Source organism: Schistocerca cancellata, chromosome 5, assembly GCF_023864275.1.
Source record: "Schistocerca cancellata isolate TAMUIC-IGC-003103 chromosome 5, iqSchCanc2.1, whole genome shotgun sequence".
Taxonomy (NCBI): Eukaryota; Metazoa; Arthropoda; class Insecta; order Orthoptera; family Acrididae; genus Schistocerca; species Schistocerca cancellata.
Window position 1 is genome coordinate 577792988 of NC_064630.1, and position 21848 is coordinate 577814835.

General features: G+C 40.0%; 1 protein-coding gene across 2 annotated transcripts in view; it reads right to left on the reverse strand.

Moving 5' to 3' along the window:
- The window catches only part of LOC126187781 (28S ribosomal protein S27, mitochondrial-like), a 70788-nt gene extending 53930 nt beyond the window's left edge, over positions 1-16858 (reverse strand). The window contains exons 1-2 of one of the 2 annotated variants that reach the window (XM_049929053.1): positions 16701-16836; positions 16183-16472 (exon numbers count right to left, since the gene is read on the reverse strand). Coding sequence is in view for 1 of the 2 variants with exons in the window: in XM_049929052.1 (XP_049785009.1) it covers positions 16701-16773 (73 nt within the window). In the remaining variant the exon portion in view is untranslated. Of the gene's footprint in view, positions 1-16182; positions 16473-16700 lie in introns of both variants that reach the window. The other variant, XM_049929052.1, reaches the window with a different exon arrangement.
- Between the last annotated feature and the right edge of the window lie 4990 nt (positions 16859-21848).

Below are 21848 nucleotides of genomic sequence, written 5' to 3' on the forward strand. Positions count from 1 at the left end.
ATACCCCAGAAGAATGACAATGTAGCAAAAATAATACATCAACAGCTTGCCTTACAACATAAACTTATAAAACAACACATTCCCACATACAAGTATGCACCACAAAATGTACTGGAGAATGATGAATACAAATTATACTGGAACAGAACCATTATAACAGATAAAACAACACCACATAACAAACCTGACATCATACTCACCAATAAAAAGAAGAAATTAACACAACTAATCAAAATATCCATACCCACTACAACAAATATACAAAAGAAAACAGGAGAAAAAATTGAAAAATACATCCAACTGGCTGAGGAAGTCAAGGACATGTGGCATCAGGATAAAGTTGACATTATACCAATTATAGTATCAATTACAGGAGTCATACCACACAATATCCACCAGTACATTAATGCAATACAGCTACATCCAAACTTATATATACAACTACAGAAATCCGTAATTATTGATACATGTTCAATTACCCGAAAGTTCCTAAATGCAATATAACATATACCGTACAGTTAAAAGGAAGTAACACTTGATCAAGGTCCGCATCACTTTCCATTTTTGACCAGACAAAACGTCTGAGATAAGAAAGAAATAATAATAATAATTTTGTGGCTCAATAAATTTAAAACTGTTTTGAATGAACAATGAACAACGCTCAATTCCCCCACATGCTCCTGTCACTCCTAATGTGTTAAGCTGAACACACATCATGGTACCATAGTGCCACGTTACAGATTTGCACATGCAAAACGTTGTGCCAAAATGTTACCGTAAAACCTCACACTGAGCAGGACAATCAAAGAAACATAAGCCTTGATCTTTCTGAGACAATTGCCAATGACCATGAATGGTTCAATCGTGAGATCACAGGTGATGAATCCTGGATTTTTGAGTATGATCCTGAGACAAAGTGAGGAGAGGCACTGAAACATCTCCTTGAAAGAAAAAAGCTCAAATGACCAAATCAAAGATCAAAACAATGATGATTTGCTTTTTTGACAGTATGGGTTGTTATGCACAAAGAATCTGTTCCGCCAGAACAAACTGTCAACCATGTGTTTTACAAAGATGTCTTTGAAGGGCTCAGGGAAAGGGTGACTTGAGTGAGGCCAGACATTGCAGACAAGTGAATGCTGCATCATGACAATGCCATGTCACAAGACCTTGTGACTTTTTCCTTTTTCTGAAATTGAAAAATTCTTAAAAGGATGTCATTTTTGGAGTCTGGAGAACAGTCAAAAGAATGTGACCGACATGTTAAACGCCCTACCTGCTGTAGCCTTTCAGCACTGCTACTAAGACTGGGAACAATGATTCTGCTGCTGTACAGCTGCTGAAGGGAACTACTTTGAAGGGGACAATACTGTTGTTCGAAAACAATAAAAACTTTAATAGATACAAAATCAGTCTCATTACTTTTCTCACACATCTCATATATTTACTCTCTCTGCTTTCGCAAGTACTGGTTGAGGTGGTTTTTTCTTTATTGTGGGTTGACTTCAAGTAATCTATATATTGTGAGATGCCAAGTCTTCGCTCGTGCTCCTGTAATAATTTCCTGGTCAGCATCTTGTTTTCTTCTTGTATTTCAGGTCCTGCTATTAAGTGCCACGTATTTAACCACAGACTTTGTTTCCACTTGCAGTGGGGTGAGAGCTGTAAGAGAGCTTCTGCATTTAAATAAACTCACTATGAAATCACAAAACACTGTCTATAATTCTTCTATATTCAAATAAGTTATAAACTCACAACAACTATTAATTAACAAAGCTTTTCAGACATTTCATACATGATGCTTCAATGCTTTGACAAAACCAGAAGTCCGTACTTAACTCCAGACAGCATGGCATAGAGTCTATATACCAACATTCATTTTTCTTTTGTGCTTGGCCATTGTCATCAGGCCGCTTTCTTCTTTGAAGTCCACAGCACTCCCAAAGCATCACTGCAAAGTGCAAGCGACCCGTCACTGGCCAGTTCAAATTACACATATGTTGTTGCTTCCTGCGATGTGCCCACATTTTTCTTTCTTATATCTGCACATAAATTCCATCATATCTGGGCACAGTAGATGCTTTTTACTCTATTGCTAATTAAGTCACATTTTTCGCACACACAGCTTTCTTCGGTCTAGTAAAAGGAAAGTGAGACGTGTTGCTATGCTTTATAGCAATATGTACCACTATATCATGCACCTACAGGTACAGACGATGGATAATGGGGCACTGGACGTTGTCCCCCCTCAAAACTTCTGGCTTTGTAACAGATATCTTTGCAAAGGAAGCATATAAAGAGATAAAGATAGGAGGCTTTGTCGCCTTGTATTCTTTTCTGGTTTCAGCACAGGGAATCTGCTTCATCAGTTATTTTCTGAATTTTGCATTCCTCTGAGAAAACTCGCCCCCATGAACCATGGTCCTTACCGTTGGTGGGGGGGGGGGGGGGGGGGGGGGGGGGGGGGGCTTGCACGCCTCAGCGATACAGATGGCCATACCGTAGGTGCAACCACAACAGAGGGGTATCTGTTGAGAGGCCAGACAAACCTGTGGTTCCTGAAGAGGGGCAGCAGCCTTTTCAGTAGTTGCAGGGGCAACAGTCTGGATGATTAACTGATCTGGCCTTGGAACACTAACCAAAACGGCCTTGCTGTGCTGGTACTGCGAATGGCTGAAAGCAAGGGGAAACGACAGCCGTAATTTTTGCTGAGGGCATGCAGCTTTATTGTATGATTAAATGATGATGGCGTGCTCTTGGGTAAAATATTCCGGAGGTAAAATAGTCCCCCATTCGGATCTCCGGGTGGGGACTACTCAAGAGGACGTCATTATCAGGAGAAAGAAAACTGGCGTTCTACAGATCGGAGCGTGGAATGTCAGATCCCTTAATCGGGCAGGTAGGTTAGAAAATTTAAAAAGGGAAATGGATAGGATAAAGTTATATATAGTGGGAATTAGTGAAGTTCGGTGGCAGGAGGAACAAGACTTTTGGTCAGGTGAATACAGGGATATAAATACAAAATCAAATAGGGATAATGCAGGAGTAGGTAAAATAATGAATAAAAAACTAGTAGTGTGGTTAGCTACTACAAACAGCATAGTGAACGCATTATTGTGGCCAAGATAGACACGAAGCCCATGCCTACTACAGTAGTACAAGGTTGGTTTGGGGGATGAAAGGGACCAGACTGCTACAGTCATTGGTCCCTTTTGCCAAATACAAAGAACACCCACAGAGAATAAAAACGAGGAACAGAATAGATCACAGACGATACAGAACAAGAGAAACTGAGACAAAGACAAGACAAAACGAACGAAAACCACACAGAGTGTGACAGTGGTTGGCCGACCATAGAAATAAAAAAGGAAAAGCCAACCACTTAGAAACACATTAAAAGATCAGTTTAAAATCATAGGCCAAAGGCCAGAATCATCACAAAAAATAAAATAAAACAGAAACACTCAGATTAAAGAATAAAAACTCCCTGCCCTAATAAAACGTAAAACTAAGGCAGCCATAACAGGGTCATCAGATAAAACGGCAGGGAGCGTATCAGGCAGCGCAAATGTCTGCCTGACCACAGCTAAAAGAGGGCAGGCCAACAGAATGTGGGCCACCGTCAAAGCCGCCCCGCAGCGACATACAGGAGGGTCCACCCGGCGCATACAGTAGTACAAGTTTATATGCCAACTAGCTCTGCAGATGATAAAGAAATTGATGAAATGTATGATGAGATAAAAGAAATTATTCAGGTAGTGAAGGGAGATGAAAATTTAATAGTCATGGGTGACTGGAATTCGTCAGTAGGAAAAGCGAGAAAAGGAAACATAGTAGGTGAATATGGATTGGGGGGAAGAAATGAAAGAGGAAGCCGCCTGGTAGAATTTTGCACAGAGCATAACTTAATCATAGCTAAAACTTGGTTCAAGAATCATAAAAGAAGGTTGTATACATAGAAGAATCCTGGAGATACTAAAAGGTATCAGATAGATTATATAATGGTAAGACAGAGATTTAGGAACCAGGTTTTAAATTGTAAGACATTTCCAGGGGCAGATGTGGACTCTGACCGCAATCTATTGGTTATGAACTGTAGATTAAAACTGAAGAAATTGCAAAAAGGTGGGAAATTAAGGAGATGGGACCTGGATAAACTGTCAGAACCAGAGGTTGTAGAATGTTTCAGGGAGAGCATTAGGGAACAATTGACAGGAATGGGGAAAAGAAATACAGTAGAAGAAGAATGGGTGGCTCTGAGGGATGAAGTAGTGAAGGCAGCAGATGATCAAGTAGGTAAAAAGACAAGGGCTAATAGAAATCCTTGGGTAACAGAAGGAATACTGAATTTAATTGATGAAAGGAGAAAATATAAAAATGCAGTAAATGAAGCAGGCAAAAAGAAATACAAACGTCTCAAAAATGAGATCGACAGGAAGTGCAAAATGGCTAAGCAGGGATGGCTAGAGGACAAATGTAAGGGTGTAGAGGCTTATCTCACTAGGGGTAAGATAGATACTGCCTACAGGAAAATTAAAGAGACCTTTGGAGAGAAGAGAACCACTTATATTAATATCAAGAGCTCAGATGGAAACCCAGTTCTAAGCAAAGAAGGGAAGGCAGAAAGATGGAAGGAGTATATAGAGGGTTCATACAAGGGTGATGTACTTGAGGACAATATTATGGAAATGGAAGAGGATGTAGATGAAGATGAAATGGGAGATAAGATACTGCATTAAGAGTTTGACAGAACACTGAAAGACCTAAGTCGAAACAAGGCCCCGGGAGTAGACAACATTCCATTATAACTACTGACGGCCTTGGGAGAGCCAGTCCTGACAAAACTCTACCACCTGAAAGAGCAAGATGTGAGAGACAGGCGAAATACCCTCAGACTTCAAGAAGAATATAATAATTCCAATCCCAAAGAAAGCAGGTGTTGACAGATGTGAAAAATACCGACCTATCAGTTTAATAAGTCACAGCTGCAAAATACTAATGCGAATTCTTTACAGACGAATGGAAAACCTGGTAGAGGCTGACCTCGGGGAGGATCAGTTTGGATTCCGTAGAAATGTTTAAACACATGAGGCAATACTAACCTTACAACTTATCTTAGAAGAAAGATTAAGAAAAGGCAAACCTACGTTTCTAGCATTTGTAGACTTAAGAGAAAGCTTTCGACAATGTTAACTGGAATACTCTCTTTCAAATTTTGAAGGTGGCAGGGGTAAAATACAGGGAGCAAAAGGCTATTTACAATTTGTTCAGAAACCAGATGGCAGTTATAAGAGTCGAGGGACATGAAAGGGAAGCAGTGGTTGGGAAGGGAGTGAGACAGGGTTGTAGCCTATCCCCGATGTTATTCAATCTGTATATTGAGCAAGCAGTAAAGGAAACAAAAGAAAAATTCGGAGTAGGTATTAAAATTCATGGAGAAGAAATAAAAACTTTGAGGTTTGCCGATGACATTGTAATTCTGTCAGAGACAGCAAAGGACTTGGAAGAGCAGTTGAACGGAATGGACAGTGTCTTGAAAGGAGGATATAAGATGAACATCAACAAAAGCAAAATGAGGATAATGGAATGTAGTCAAATTAAATCGGGTGATGCTGAGGGAATTAGATTAGGAAATGAGACACTTAAAGTAGTAAAGGAGTTTTGCTATTTAGGGAGTAAAATAATTGATGATGATTGAAGTAGAGAGGATTTAAAATGTAGATTGGCCATGGCAAGGAAAGCATTTCTGTAGAAGAGAAATTTGTTAAGATCGAGTATAGATTTAAGCATCAGGAAGTCGTTTCTGAAAGTATTTGTATGGAGTGTAGCCACGTATGGAAATGAAACATGGACGATAAATAGTTTGGACAAGAAGAGAATAGAAGCTTTCGAAATGTGGTGCTACAGAAGAATGCTGAAAACTAGATGGGTAGATCACATAACTAATGAGGAGATATTGAATAGAATTGGGGAGAAGAGGAGTTTGTAGCACAACTTGACAAAAAGAAGGGACCGGTTGGTAGGACATGTTTTGAGGCATCAAGGGATCACGAATTTAGCATTGGAGGGCAGCGTGGAGGGTAAAAATCATAGAGGGAGACCAAGAGATGAATACACTAAGCAGATTCAGAAGGATGTAGGTTGCAGTAAGTACTGGGAGATGAAGAGGCTTGCACAGGATAGAATAGCATGGAGAGCTGCATCAAACCAGTGTCAGGACTGAAGACCACAACAACAACTGAGAAAACTGGGTAGTCTCCGCCACAGCCTGCGTAGCTCTAAGGACAGTTAAATGCATATTGCTGGAGAGGGATAGTCAGTTCCAGATTCATGGGCTGCCTTTCCACATTTCATGCATCATGTCCTCAACTCACCATGTATGGCGAAATAGGTAGTATTTGTAGCAATCGTAGGGTTAGGCAAGTAAGAACCTTAAGTCGGAGGAACCGTGCCATGGTGTGTTCCAGCAGTGTTGGAGAATTGAAGGGCACAATGAAGGTAGCAGTCTCCTCAATCACTCCATTAATTTTTCACATCCTTTGTTCCGCATCTATCCCCTGTGATGCTCATTCTAGTTTTGAGTTCTGAGATGTCTATGCCCGTAATATCCTGAAATGTGACAACATCCTTGCCTGACCTGAGTGCATTGTGTAACTCAACAATTATGTCATAGTCACTTAATTTTTGTGACTTCCCAAGAGGTCCCACCTGCTTTGCCCTGATAGTCTCAACCAACATGGTACCATTTAAAATCCATTTAACGGACTTTAAGGTACCAGGAAGCCCTTCTTATGCTTTATGAATATGGAAAGGGGACACTTTCTCACACATCCCTCCTCCCTCTTGAGCACTACAAACAAGTTCTGACTGAAGACTCCCTGAGCCCCATTACTAAATGAAATATTATTTTCATGAGGATTATGGTGATACACAGTAAAGGTACAGAGTGGATTCGCCACGGTGTTTCCCCAAGCAGCTAGGAACATATAGGTCCACCAAGACAGACTCTCAATTGCCTGGGTAAGCATTGAGAGTGCCTGCTAATCACTCTTTCTCCACAACAGTCACACATCTCATCAGTGTGCAGCAGATCTAGAGACTGTGGGTCTTTTATAGAAGTTTCTACCATCCTCACGATCTGCGCAGATGAGGTAATATCCCCATTCCCCTTGACACACAACCTTCCACCACTGTGCCATATGGTGGTCACTGAAACATGCCCAGAGCTTATGGTTACAAAGAACTGGTGGCAATTTGCCAGGCCCAGCTCAGCAGAACTGGGTTCACCGAGCCCTTCCCCAGCAAGTGAATGCTGAGCTCCCCGAGATACTCGCCAGCTATTTAGAAGGACTCAGGGGAAGTGTTGGTGTGGGAGGGGGAGGGGGGGGGGGCGGCTTGATGGGTGGCTTTTCAAGTGCCATGGCTGCATCAAGGAGTACCCTTATGATTTTATATAAAAACTCATTGTTATGGAATGGTAGTACTACCTGAGGTAAAACAAGCAAAAAGTAACAACGTTGAAATTAGATGCTTAGAAAAAATTGTATCTTATAAAATATGACAATTCACATAAAGCAAATGTTGTGGAGTATCAGGTGCTGGCTTCTTTCCAATACCATGTATTTTACTTACATTTACAAACAAATTACATCTACATCCATACTCTGCAAGCCACCTGACAGTGTGTGGTGGAGGGAATTACTGCTGTAGCGTGAGATTGTATCTAGCAAAGATTATTTCTGTCTCAAAATATATACTCGTGTACTCTGGAAAGGCATATAATCAGGACAGGGCTAGGAAGCTGTACTTATTTGTTACTTGGTTAATTATTCATTCATAGATAATTTCGACATGTAGGTCTAATAGAAAGAAAACATACAAAAAAGATAACTAATTCATATATACATGCACAGAATGGCTTACTGGTCTACTCTGATGATTATTTATATGTTGTGCATTTTTTGTTTGTTTGTTTGTACAAAAGTGCTAATGAATGAGGAACAAAATTATTTATTTAGGCCTACATCATTTCCCCATCACTAAAAACTCGTGTGTGTGTGTGTGTGTGTGTGTGTGTGTGTGTGTGTGTGTGTGTGTGCGCGCGCTCTGACACTTCAACTAAAATTTCCAGCCATACATAATTAAACTAATTTGATGCTTTTTATACAATGAGTATCTTGTGCTCAGTCTACAGCCACATCAGAAAATTATTTCAGCCTCTATTAATATATTGTAATTGATTAATAGGAAATGATCTTACATTGTCTCCAGATTAAATCAAAGCCCTCTTTATAGCATTATGAGAGCTGTCAAGTGTGTGTTTTCAGCACAATTTCACAAGTCTACATACACAAATATTTTGAACCCTGCTTCATATATTGTTTTTGCCTCATTCTCTCATTATTGATGAATAAGTTCTCCAAGAAGTAAAAACTGAACAACCTGTACATTCAACATTTTCTGTATCTCTGCTGAAAGTCTGTGATTCTCACTAATTTTTGTTGCAACATGAGAAAACTCTCTGTCAACATGGACGTCTATAGTGGACAGAAACGTCTTGCTGAAATCCTGGAATTTAAAGAATGCAATGAAAGATTATTTACAAATGTGAGCCCAATGCCAAATATAGTGCCCTACAAGTAGTGATTTGTTTTAGAAATTATCATTTCCCTCTCAGGACAAAACTATGGTACCAACACCACATTCTGTGCAAAGACCCTTTGGCAGTCCAGAATGTTGATTGGTTCAGTATTTTATTCCAACAGAGAAATTAGAAGTTAGAGAAGAAAGAAATTGTATAGTTTAACATCCCAAGACCATTAAAAGCATGAGCTTGGACAGGAGGAGAAAGGGAAAGGAAATCGGCCATGGCTTTGTTGTAGGAACAATTTCAGCATTCATCATATATTGTAATAGCTGAAAATCTACATACGGGTGAACAGATGGGGATTACAATCCTGCTCCTTCCAAATACAGATCAAGTTCCATAACCAATGAGTTGCTTCTCTTACGAACTAAACATTTCTTGAGTAAATTATTTTCTGCAAAGGTTTACTATGAGTTGCTAGTAGTTAATGTGGCCAATAATTATCAATACTATTTCCGAAATACACATCTACCAATTAAATATTTTTGTCTATTTCAAAATACAAACTGTGAAAGTGGTGTAGTATAATGAGTACGCTATGGTAATTATCAAAATATCTGAACAAACATGACTAACACAATGATAGGCTATCCTTAAACTAGTGAACAATTGGAATTTTCTGCCAAGTAAAATTTGTACAATTCACAAAGCAGTGCAGCAACTACTTTTGGAAAGAAAATGCATTGTAATGTCTACTCTTGAAATGTAGTTGAGTGACTAGGCAGGTACGGTAGACAGAGTTTATTCACTAAATTTAAGACTGTAGATGGTAAGAGTTCAGGTTGATGATACATTTGTTGACTTTCAGGAAACCTTCACTACAATTCCATATTGTTTAGCTTGTAAAAGATGTTCCTTCAAAATAATGAAACAAGTATACTGTTGGATTGAAAATATCATATTAACAACCCAGAACACTGCTCTTAATGGGGAAGACACTATCAAACATTTATTTACTTAGCACCCGTTTTATTACATTCAAAGTTCAATTACATTGTCAAAGTAACTTGTAATTTTACATTAAGGCAAGATCCTTTCTTATGAACACATCTTCAGGACTGTAGTAACATAAACAGTTTGCAACTTAATGAGGCACAAGCAAAATAAAATTTTGTACATAAATACAGAGAGAATAGACATATTGCTGAAAACTCACTTCAATATCTTGGTCAATTTTACTAAAGTATTAAATATTGCAGTTAAAGAGGCATAACAACACGTGGAATTTCATATCCGCATAAATAGCACAGAAGACAGGTACATATTTAAGACACATGAGTACATTAGTGAAAGGAGTTTAGTTTTGCCTAGGAACACTTTGATAACTATGAACTTTTGTTTACAGAGATTAATGTTTGGTATTTATTTTACATTATCTGGCAGAGGATTTTGGCTCATAAACTACACTGTCCTGATACTCAGATTTTCTGTGTACATTCCTATGACAGTCATCCCTATCTCTTGTCTGATAACTGTGGCACTCACTGTTCAACACTGAAAGCACTCTATGGCTCTTAATGAAGCCTATACTTTCAAATATAAATATAGATGGCATGGTCATGATTTTTAATTCCTTAAAAATACCTCTATATGATTTTCTGTAAGCAAAATCCTTTATTAATCTAATAGCTTTCTTTTGAAGTTTAAAAGATTGCTTAACAAAAGAGGTATTTCCTCAGAATTGTATGTCATATCTTAGTAGACTGTGCATGTAGGCATGGCAAGCATTTAATACAGTTTCAGCACTGCAACAATCTTTGAGCATTCTTAATATGTTACACCATTTACTAAATTTTTTGTTAAGCATTTCTATATATTTTTCCCTAATTATATAAATTGATAAGACTCCTTACACAGATAGGGTAAACTTCCTTCGGACGCTTGTCTCAGCAGAGACAGACGGTCAAACACATCGTGCAGGAATGCCCACTAAGGGCATATGAGGGTGACCCACAGGATTTTCTAATGGCGACCCAAGAGGCAATCTACTATATATTATCTAAGCTGGACGTTTGTTTGTGATTGCTCTTCTGTGAGTGTAAATTTACAATTGGTGGTGCCCTTATATACAAACTGTTATTTATTGTTCTGTTTATACATATGTGATTTTTTTTTAAATCGTGTTGTTTCTGTAATTTTTACTGTCATGTTATGAGCCACACGCTAAATAAATCAATAAATAAATAATATGTTTTTCCCATCTTAAATGTCCATCCACCTACAATTCTAAAATTTTATGTGATTCTGTTGCTGAATGTGGCTATTCCCTAATGTAAACTTTATGTTGGACCTATTTTTGTTCCTTATATGGCTGAAATTTATTCATACAGTTTTCTTGTCTTTAATAATTAGACAGTTATCTTTAAATCATTTTTCAGCCATTTCTACACTTTTATCGGTGCTTTGCTGCAACTCATAATCATTCTTTCCTTTTATAAAGAAGCTAGTATTGTCGCCAAATAATATAGTATCAACTTTGAAAATTGTTGTGATATATATATATATAGACACACACACACACACACACACTCCTGGAAATAGAAATAAGAACACCGTGAATTCATTGTCCCAGGAAGGGGAAACTTTATTGACACATTCCTGGGGTCAGATACATCACATGATCACACTGACAGAACCACAGGCACATAGACACAGGCAACAGAGCATGCACAATGTCGGCACTAGTACAGTGTATATCCACCTTTCGCAGCAATGCAGGCTGCTATTCTCCCATGGAGACGATCATAGAGATGCTGGATGTAGTCCTGTGGAACTGCTTGCCATGCCATTTCCACCTGGCGCCTCAGTTGGACCAGCGTTCGTGCTGGACGTGCAGACCGCGTGAGACGACGCTTCATCCAGTCCCAAACATGCTCAATGGGGGACAGATCCGGAGATCTTGCTGGCCAGGGTAGTTGACTTACACCTTCTAGAGCACGTTGGGTGGCACGGGATACATACTGTTGGAACAGCAAGTTCCCTTGCCGGTCTAGGAATGGTAGAACGATGGGTTCGATGACGGTTTGGATGTACCGTGCACTATTCAGTGTCCCCTCGACGATCACCAGTGGTGTACGGCCAGTGTAGGAGATCGCTCCCCACACCATGATGCCGGGTGTTGGCCCTGTGTGCCTCGGTCGTATGCAGTCCTGATTGTGGCGCTCACCTGCACGGCGCCAAACACGCGTACGACCATCATTGGCACCAAGGCAGAAGCGACTCTCATCGCTGAAGACGACACGTCTCCATTCGTCCCTCCATTCACGCCTGTCGCGACACCACTGGAGGCGGGCTGCACGATGTTGGGGCGTGAGCGGAAGACGGCCTAACGGTGTGCGGGACCATAGCCCAGCTTCATGGAGATGGTTGCGAATGGTCCTCGCCAATACCCCAGGAGCAACAGTGTCCCTAATTTGCTGGGAAGTGGCGGTGTGGTCCCCTACGGCACTGCGTAGGATCCTACGGTCTTGGCGTGCATCCGTGCGTTGCTGCGGTCCGGTCCCAGGTCGACGGGCACGTGCACCTTCCGCCGACCACTGGCGACAACATCGATGTACTGTGGAGACCTCACGCCCCACGTGTTGAGCAATTCGGTGGCACGTCCACCCGGCCTCCCACATGCCCACTATACGCCCTCGGTTAAAGTCCGTCAACTGCACATACGGTTCACGTCCACGCTGTCGCGGCATGCTACCAGTGTTAAAGACTGCGATGGAGCTCTGTATGCCACGGCAAACTGGCTGACACTGACGGCGGCGGTGCACAAATGCTGCGCAGCTAGCGCCATTCGACGGCCAACACCGCGGTTCCTGGTGTGTCCGCTGTGCCGTGCGTGTGATCATTGCTTGTACAGCCCTCTCGCAGTGTCCGGAGCAAGTATGGTGGGTCTGCCACACCGGTGTCAATGTGTTCTTTTTTCCATTTCCAGGAGTGTATGTGTATATATATATATATATATATATATATATATATATATATTCCGAACTCCGGAGATGGGAACTTGCTCTTCAATATATCCTCTCTTCCCGTTATCCACCAGGCCTCAATCTCCGCTAATTTCAAATTTCCGCCACTCATATCTCACCTGTCATTCATCAACATCTTTGCCTCTGCACTTCAGGACATCTCTGCCCAAACTCTTTGTCTTTAAATATGTCTGCTTGTGTCTGTATATGTGTGTGTGTGCGAGTGTATACCCGTCCTTTTTTCCCCCTAAGGTAAGTCTTTCCGCTCCCGGGACTGGAATGACTCCTTACCCTCTCCCTTAAAACCCACATCCTTTCGTCTTTCCCTCTCCTTCCCTCTTTCCTGATGAGGCAACAGTTTGTTGCGAAAGCTTGAATTTTGTGTGTATGTTTGTGTTCGTTTGTGTGTCTGTCGACCTGCCAGCACTTTCATTTGGTAAGTCACATCATCTTTGTTTTTAGGTATATTTTTCCTTCATGGAATGTTTCCTTCTATATATATATATATATATATATATATATATATATATATACAGGGTGTTTCAAAAATGACCGGTATATTTGAAACGGCAATAAAAACTAAACGAGCAGCGATAGAAATACACCGTTTGTTGCAATATGCTTGGGACAACAGTACATTTTCAGGCGGACAAACTTTCGAAATTGCAGTAGTTACAATTTTCAACAACAGATGGCGCTGCAAGTGATGTGAAAGATATAGAAGACAACGCAGTCTGTGGGTGCGCCATTCTGTACGTCGTCTTTCTGCTGTAAGCGTGTGCTGTTCACAACGTGCAAGTGTGCTGTAGACAACATGGTTTATTCCTTAGAACAGAGGATTTTTCTGGTGTTGGAATTCCACAGCCTAGAATACAGTGTTGCTGCAACAAGACGAAGTTTTCAACGGAGGTTTAATGTAACCAAAGGACCGAAAAGCGATACAATAAAGGATCTGTTTGAAAAATTTCAACGGACTGGGAACGTGACGGATGAACGTGCTGGAAAGGTAGGGCGACTGCGTACGGCAACCACAGAGGGCAACGCGCAGCTAGTGCAGCAGGTGATCCGACAGCGGCCTCGGGTTTCCGTTCGCCGTGTTGCAGCTGCGGTCCAAATGACGCCAACATCCACGTATCGTCTCATGCGCCATAGTTTAAATCTCTATCCATACAAAATTCAAACGCGGCAACCCCTCAGTGCCGCTACCATTGCTGCACGAGAGACATTCGCTAACGATATAGTGCACAGGATTGATGATGGCGATATGCATGTGGGCAGCATTTGGTTTACTGACGAAGCTTAGTTTTACCTGGACGGCTTCGTCAATAAACAGAACTGGCGCATATGGGGAACCGAAAAGCCCCATGTTGCAGTCCCATCGTCCCTGCATCCTCAAAAAGTACTGGTCTGGGCCGCCATTTCTTCCAAAGGAATCATTGACCCATTTTTCAGATCCGAAACGATTACTGCATCACGCTATCTGGACATTCTTCGTGAATTTGTGGCGGTACAAACTGCCTTAGACGACACTGCGAACATCTCGTGGTTTCTGCAATTTGGTGCCCGGCCACATCGCACGGCCGACGTCTTTAATTTCCTGAATGAATATTTCGATGATCATGTGATTGCTTTGGGCTATCCCAGACCGCAGCGCCATCTGTTGTTGAAAATTGTAACTACTGTAATTTCGAAAGTTTGACTGCCTGAAAATGTACTGTTGACGCAAGCATATTGCAACAAACGGTGTATTTCTATCGGTGCTCGTTTAGTTTTTATTGCCGTTTCAAATATACCGGTCATTATTGAAACACCCTGTGTGTGTGTGTGTGTGTGTGTGTGTGTGTATATATATATATATATATATATATATATATATATATATATATATATATATATATATAAACACACACACAGAGTGGTAAACATTACCATCCCGCATACAGGTACATTGGGCCTTTCACTTATTGAAGGTTCTACCTTCGTCTTTGAATTAAATTTACTTGTGATGGAGTTTTGTGCTACATTAATACAATGATAATTAAATATAGTAACAGAAGTAGATAATCAACAATTTCATTTCTGTGTTTTAAGGTGATTTTATTACTTGCTTTATCGTGTCTGCCTGTATAATCATTAATAACTTTCCACATTAATTTCATTTTGTTGTTTCTCTTTCTGATTTAGGAATCACTGTGCTGCTTTTTTGCCGCAACTACAGCTTCCCTGTACTTTTTCCTATAGTACTTCAAGTGTGGTGGTTTCAAGGTAGTATTTTGCTTTTCACATTTATATAGCATTCAAAGACTTTCTGATGACTATTTGATTTCACTTGTAATCCATATATTTGATTTTTTGTTAATTTTCAGAGGAAATGAAATATTATAGCAGTCTATATAATTAGACAAGAACATACTGCATTTTATATCTACAGAACCATTGGTTTCTGTATCCCATTTTCCATTTTTAAAACATGATAAACATTATATTAAAGACCCTAACGCTGTCATCATTAATTAATCTTCTCTCAACGTAGTTCTCAGTTATATTTCTTATGAGATTTTTTTTAAAATTAATTTAAATGCTTGATGATCAGAGAAAACTGTATCCAATACCTCAGCTTTACTGGTACATATTGATTTATCAGTGAATATTTGATTGATACTAGTTTCATTTCTGCTGGTGTATCTGGTGGCATCCTCTGCATTTACATTCATATACTATGTTTTTAGCAGATTAACATGTTTCTGCCCCTTTGTGCAGCTGTTCTCGAAATTAACATTGAAACCTCCAGTATAATTTTGTGTTTTGATTGACTATTTAAACAGTTTAGAAGGTTTTCCAAATCATCAGGTAACAGTTTCAAATGAAAGTAGTGTCAAGTGTACCTCAAGGAAATATATCTGGTTAGTTGCTAAATATAGCTCCAATATCATTTGACTATTAAGTTGTGTGTCTACTAGAAAGTAAACTTCTGCACATCACTTTCAGAAGCCACACCTGCAAATTCTTTGGCTTGTCAACATCCTCAGCAAGTTGAGTTCCACAAGTTTTTTTCAACTTCCAGAAGTAGCTTCTGTAAATTGGTGGAAACAGTTTCTTGCATTTTGCTGCAAATACTTGCCAATTTTGCCAGTTGCGGGAAGTTGTTCTCAAACTTGCACAAGTTTTTGTTTGTCAATACTGGTACAAAAATGTCTGTGTGAAAAAGGAGAATGTACAAAGACAGACGGGCCAAAGCTAATATAGCACTGGAGCCCATGAAGATGTATAATTGGCCACAGTCAACTGAAGAAATGCAAAATGAGTGTATTGATTACTTTGTTTCAACAGAAAGGGAAGTAGAATGGCAATACAGATGTCTTTAAATTTTAGCAGATTTTTAGTGTTAACATAAATGATTTACCATAAATGATTTACATTATAACAAAAGTAAAAATACTGTTCATAGAAATCAAAGAGTAATTAAAAGGGGGCCCTCTTGGCAAGGCACTAGCCATATTTTTGTATCCAGTTTTCAAATATTTTATTGTAAAATAGACAAGAGATATTTAAAAATTGCGTATAACATACTCAGAAATTTTCTTCAGCATGTGATGACAGCAGCCATTTGTAATTTAGTAGCTACTGAGATTGGTGAGGAGTGGGACAAGAGCCCTTCAAGACAAGTAATACATCAGTTCCTTTAAAAGGGAGACAAAAGTTCAAGCAACTTTCTCATAACAAGCTTCAGGTCTTCTCACAAGTCTTGAATCCTTCATTATTCGTCTGCATTATGTGAACTTTATCTTCATTCTAGTGATGTGACCAAGAAGATGGACAAGACGTCTGCCAGGATTTGTTTGCTTCATAGTTCCTATATCCTGGCGATATAAAGTGGGTGAACGAATTTGAATGGCAGTTCTTTTCTGATTCCAGTATCTGAATTTATTTATACTCTTATATTTACCACGACTTGATGTACCGGTTGATTTAAAGCTAATAGTCGCCAATAGTTGAATAGTGTAGTACGTCATACCAACACCATGAGGCTGATTATATCGTTTTACCGCCACGCAACGTTTATGCTACACATTATCAATAAAACTTACCTTCTTTTGTAATATATGATACTGCTTCACATCTCTTACATAATAATCGTACTTTCCTTACAGCCCTAAACATTGTGAACTACATTACAGAACACAACACAAGACCATAGCAGACGCACAAGGCGTTTGTTTACCGACATATTCAAATATCTTTGACCAGAGTTATTTTTTCCCACCAGAGTTCAGTGTATACCACCACGGTGGAGCGGGCCGAAAATAATAATAATAATAATACAGGGTCATAGCGGGAATGACTAATAGCATGCTACCCCAAATGAAAAAAAAAGAAAAACACAGGACAGAAAACAACAGTTGATACACATGTTCCGCTGAATTGAAGGAATTTCTTGCACCAAGAAAACGAAGTTTTATACTTCCACGTAATAAATCATTATTGACCACAGTATTTCGCGTTTCATCTAAGGGCTCAACGACAGCAAGAAGCTCCTGAAACATAAAAAAGTTTCGAAACTCGTAAATTACTTTTGTATGTTTCGGATCTCAGTAGCAACTTCTCGCAAAAACACTGTGGCTTTTCAAGTGCAGCTCATGTTACCCACTCATCTATAATGAACGTTGATCTCTAATTATTTCTTCAACTTTTGCAAACTTGTATCAGTAGCTTGACTGCAACAAACACAATGGCACAAATAATGTCTATTTGTCTTGGCAAGTGACTCCATGAAAAGCGCGTAATGCCTATAGGGTGCTTGCACATACAAGCTGCCTGATGCAATAGATAGGGCCAGCATTTGATTGACAAATTTTCAGAGTATTCTGATATTTAGCTTTATGTGGGCATTAAGGGTGCACATCCTGCAAAGTGTGCATTTGGAATGCGGAAAAATAATTGCTCAAATACCACTGTGTGATCTGTAATTAGTGCAATCTTGTATTCCCAGTTCCTACACGGGAGATCCAAGGGGGAGCAGACGAGAGTGTATTGTACAGCTAGGTTTGTCAATATTGGTTCTCCAGATTGTGTATGTAGTCTTTCGTGGGAGAGTTGATGTCTGTGCACAAGCACCTATCAGTTTAGGGTTTTCAATTTCTATGTAAATTCCCCCACGGAGCAAACAAAACTGTTTCCATTTAAGCTGCCCTTCTTTGTATACTCAGATATGTACAGACAGACGGGCCAAAGCTAATATAGCACTGGAGCCCATGAAGATGTATAATTGGCCACAGTCAACTGAAGAAATGCAAAATGAGTGTATTGATTACTTTGTTTCAACAGAAAGGGAATTTATTACGTGGAAGTATAAAACTTCGTTTTCTTGGTGCAAGAAATTCCTTCAATTCAGCGGAACATGTGTATCAACTGTTGTTTTCTGTCCTGCGTTTTTCTTTTTTTTTTCATTTGGGGTAGCATGCTATTAGTCATTCCCGCTATGACCCTGTATTATTATTATTATTATTTTTATTATTATTATTTTCGGTCCGCTCCACCGTGGTGGTATACACTGAACTCTGGTGGGAAAAAATAACTCTGGTCAAAGATATTTTAATAATATGTCGGTAAACAAACGCCTTGTGCATCTGCTATGGTCTTGTGTATATCACACATTTAGTATCTCTTGATTATAGTTGATACCATACTTGGATTTAGTGTTCAGTTCCAGAGAGTTTACAGTTTGTCAATCCCCCCCTCCCCCAGATGTAACTTAATGTTATAATTTACACAATATAAATCAAAGTGTGCATTCAACATTAACAGAATTTCTTGTAGCACTAGGACTGTGAACACAGATCTGCATACTATAACCTTTAGTACATGAGTATGTAAATGTTGTGGAATGCTACAGCTATCAATCATTTCTCCCTGCATTTGGGAAAGTCAGTCTCTCTGACCTTTTTCTTAGTGAAAGATCTTTCACTTACTGTCTAGTTTTATTCAATATCCTGTAATTTCTGATTTTGCTTGTGGACTCATGAAGCATGTCAGATTTATTGTTGGCAGAAACTATGAATGGGTGCCTTTTCTTAGCTGGAATGTTTTTTGTAGCTAGTCAAGCTGCAAGACCATCCACACGGTCTAGCCGTTCGACAAGCAATTAGAAAGTATCCTCTGGTAATAATAGCTTGTAATTTTTTAGAATCCTATCCACCTCCGAGATCTTCATTTTCATGCTACTTTAATCTCTGGAAGTTTATTATAGATAATTTCATCAACTGCAAAAAGCTAAGATCAACATTAACATTGTCCACAGGTCTTCATTATACACTATGTGATCAAAAGTATCCAGACACATCCAAAAACATATGTTTTTCATATTAGGTACATTGTGCCACCACCTACTGCCAGGTACTCCATATCAGCGACCTCAGTAGTCATTAGACATTGTGAGAGTGCAGAATGGGGCGCTCTGTGGAGCTCATAGACTTCAAACGTGGTCAGGTGATAGGTCGTCACTTGTGTCATACGTCTGTATGCAAGATTTCCACATTTCTAAAAATCCCTAGGTCCACTGTTTCCAATGTGATAGTGAAGTAGAAAAGTGAAGGGATACGTACAGCACAAAAGTGTACAGGCCGACCTCGTCCGTTGTCTGATAGAGACAGCCAACAATTGAAGAGGGTTGTAATGTGTAATATGCAGACATGTATCCAGACCATCACACAGGAATTCCAAGCTGCATCAGGATTCACTGCAAGTACTATGATGGTTAGGCAGGAGGTGAGAAAACTTGGACTTCACGGTCAAGTGGCTGCTCATAAGCCACACATTACACTGGTAAATGCTAAACAATGCCTCGTTTAGTGTAAGAAGCATAAACATTGAACGATTGAACAGTGGAAAAATGTTGTGTGGAGCAACGAATCATGGTACACTGTGTAGCGATCCAATGGCAGGGTGTGGGTATGGTGAATGCCTGGTGAACGTCATTTACCAACGGGTGTAGTGCCAACAGTAAAATCCGGATGCAGTGGGGTTATGGTGTGGTCGTGTTTTTCAGGCAGGGACCTTGCACCCCTTGTTGTTTTGCGTGGCACTATCATAGCACAGGCCTACATTGATATTTCAAGCACCTTCCTGCTTCCCATTGTTGAAGGGCAATTCGGGGAAGGCGATGGAGCACTTGTTCATAATGCTCAGCCTGTGGTGGAGTGGTTACGTGACAATAACATCCCTGTAATGGACTGGCCTGCACAGAGTCCTGACCTAAATCCTATAGAACACCTTTGGGATGTTTTGGAATACTAACTTTGTGCCAGGCCTCACTGACCAAAATTGATACATCTCCTCAGTGCAGCACTCCGTGATGAATGGGCTTCCATTCCCCAAGAAACCTTCCAGCATCTGACTGAACATATGCCTGTGAGAGTGGAAGCTGTCATCAAGGCTAAGGATGTGCCAACACCATATTGAATTCTGGCATCACCAATGGATGGTGCCACAAACTTGTAAGTAATTTTCAACCAGGTGTCTGGATACTTTTGACCACATAGTGTATAATGTGAACATTAAGGGTCCCACCGCCCTTACCTGGGCCATTCCTGAAGTTTTTTCTACATCTGTTGAAGCCTCTGCATCCAGCACTAACATATTATGTTGCAACCTCCCTCCCAAGAAATTTTCAGTCCAGTCACCAATCACATTTTAGCATACCTGGCAATGCTTCACAACTGCTAAATATGCATGGGAAATCAATGTATGTCCTAATCTTGTGTATCCCCACAAATTGTGTCAGGACACAAATTTTGGCTTCTCACTGTGACTGCACTCACTCTGAGGGCATGGGACTTGAAAATGTAATAGACCACATAGAACAATTACTTCAAATGTTCACATGTTTACATGGTACTCTAATAAATGTATATTTTCGTGCTGCTGCTTGGAGAGCAGATTGTATTAGCTATCCAGTTGTGTCTGTTCTGCTGCTGCCACTTTGTGAGTAAATTCTTTTATCTATCCGATTATGTGTGTTCTCCAGCTGCTGCTCTTCTCTGGTTGCCGCTTGGTGAATAAATTTTTTTGTCTGTCCAATTACATTACATAATTTTTAATAAACATTCAGATGGACATAGGCTGTATATTTAGGAAAGTAACAGTTTACAGGTTTTTTGTTAGAACAGAGTGCAAAAAAATACTGTGCTGTTAAAATGTGTAGTTTCATTTTCTTTCTCACTGTTAGTTTTAACTATAACAGCAACAATTATATAAATTGTTACTCTAAGTATATAATTTTAAACAAAAATTATGCACACAAAAGTGAACCATGCTGTTTTCTTTCTCACAGTCATTTCTAATAGGAAACTTGCCTATACGAGGTGCATTCAAGTTCTAAGGTCTCCGATTTTTTTTCTCCGGACTGGAAAGAGATAGAAACATGCGCATTGTTTTAAAATGAGGCCGCGTTCATTGTCAATATGTCCCAGAGATGGCAGCACCGTACGGCAGATGGAATTTTACCGCCAGCGGCAAGAATGAGAACTGTTTTAAATACTTAAAATGGCGACGTTTTCCTTACTTGAACAGCATGCAATCATTCATTTTCTGAATTTGCATGGTGTGAAACCAATTGAAATTCATCGACAGTTGAAGGAGACATGCGGTGATGGAGTTATGGAAGTGTCAAAAGTGTGTTCGTGGGTGCGACAGTTTAATGAAGGCAGAACATCGTGTGACAACAAACCGAAACAACCTCGGGTTCACACAAGCCGGTCTGACGACATGATCGGAAAGTGGAGAAAATTGTTTTGGGGGATCGCCGAATAACTGTTGAACAGATCACCTCCAGAGTTGGCATTTCTGTGGGTTCTGTGCACACAATCCTGCATGACGACCTGAAAATGCGAAAAGTGTCATCCAGGTGGGTGCCACGAATGCTGACGGACGACCACATGGCTGCCCATGTGGCATGTTGCCAAGCAATGTTGACGCGCAACGACAGCATGAATGGGACTTTCTTTTCATCGGTTGTGACAATGGATGAGACGTGGATGCCATTTTTCAATCCAGAAACAAAGCGCCAGTCAGCTCAATGGAAGCACACAGATTCACCGCCACCAAAAAAATTTTGGGTAACCGCCAGTGCTGAAAAAATGATGGTGTCCATGTTCTGGGACAGCGAGGGCGTAATCCTTACTCATTGCGTTCCAAAGGGCACTACGGTAACAGGTGCATCCTACGAAAATGTTTTGAAG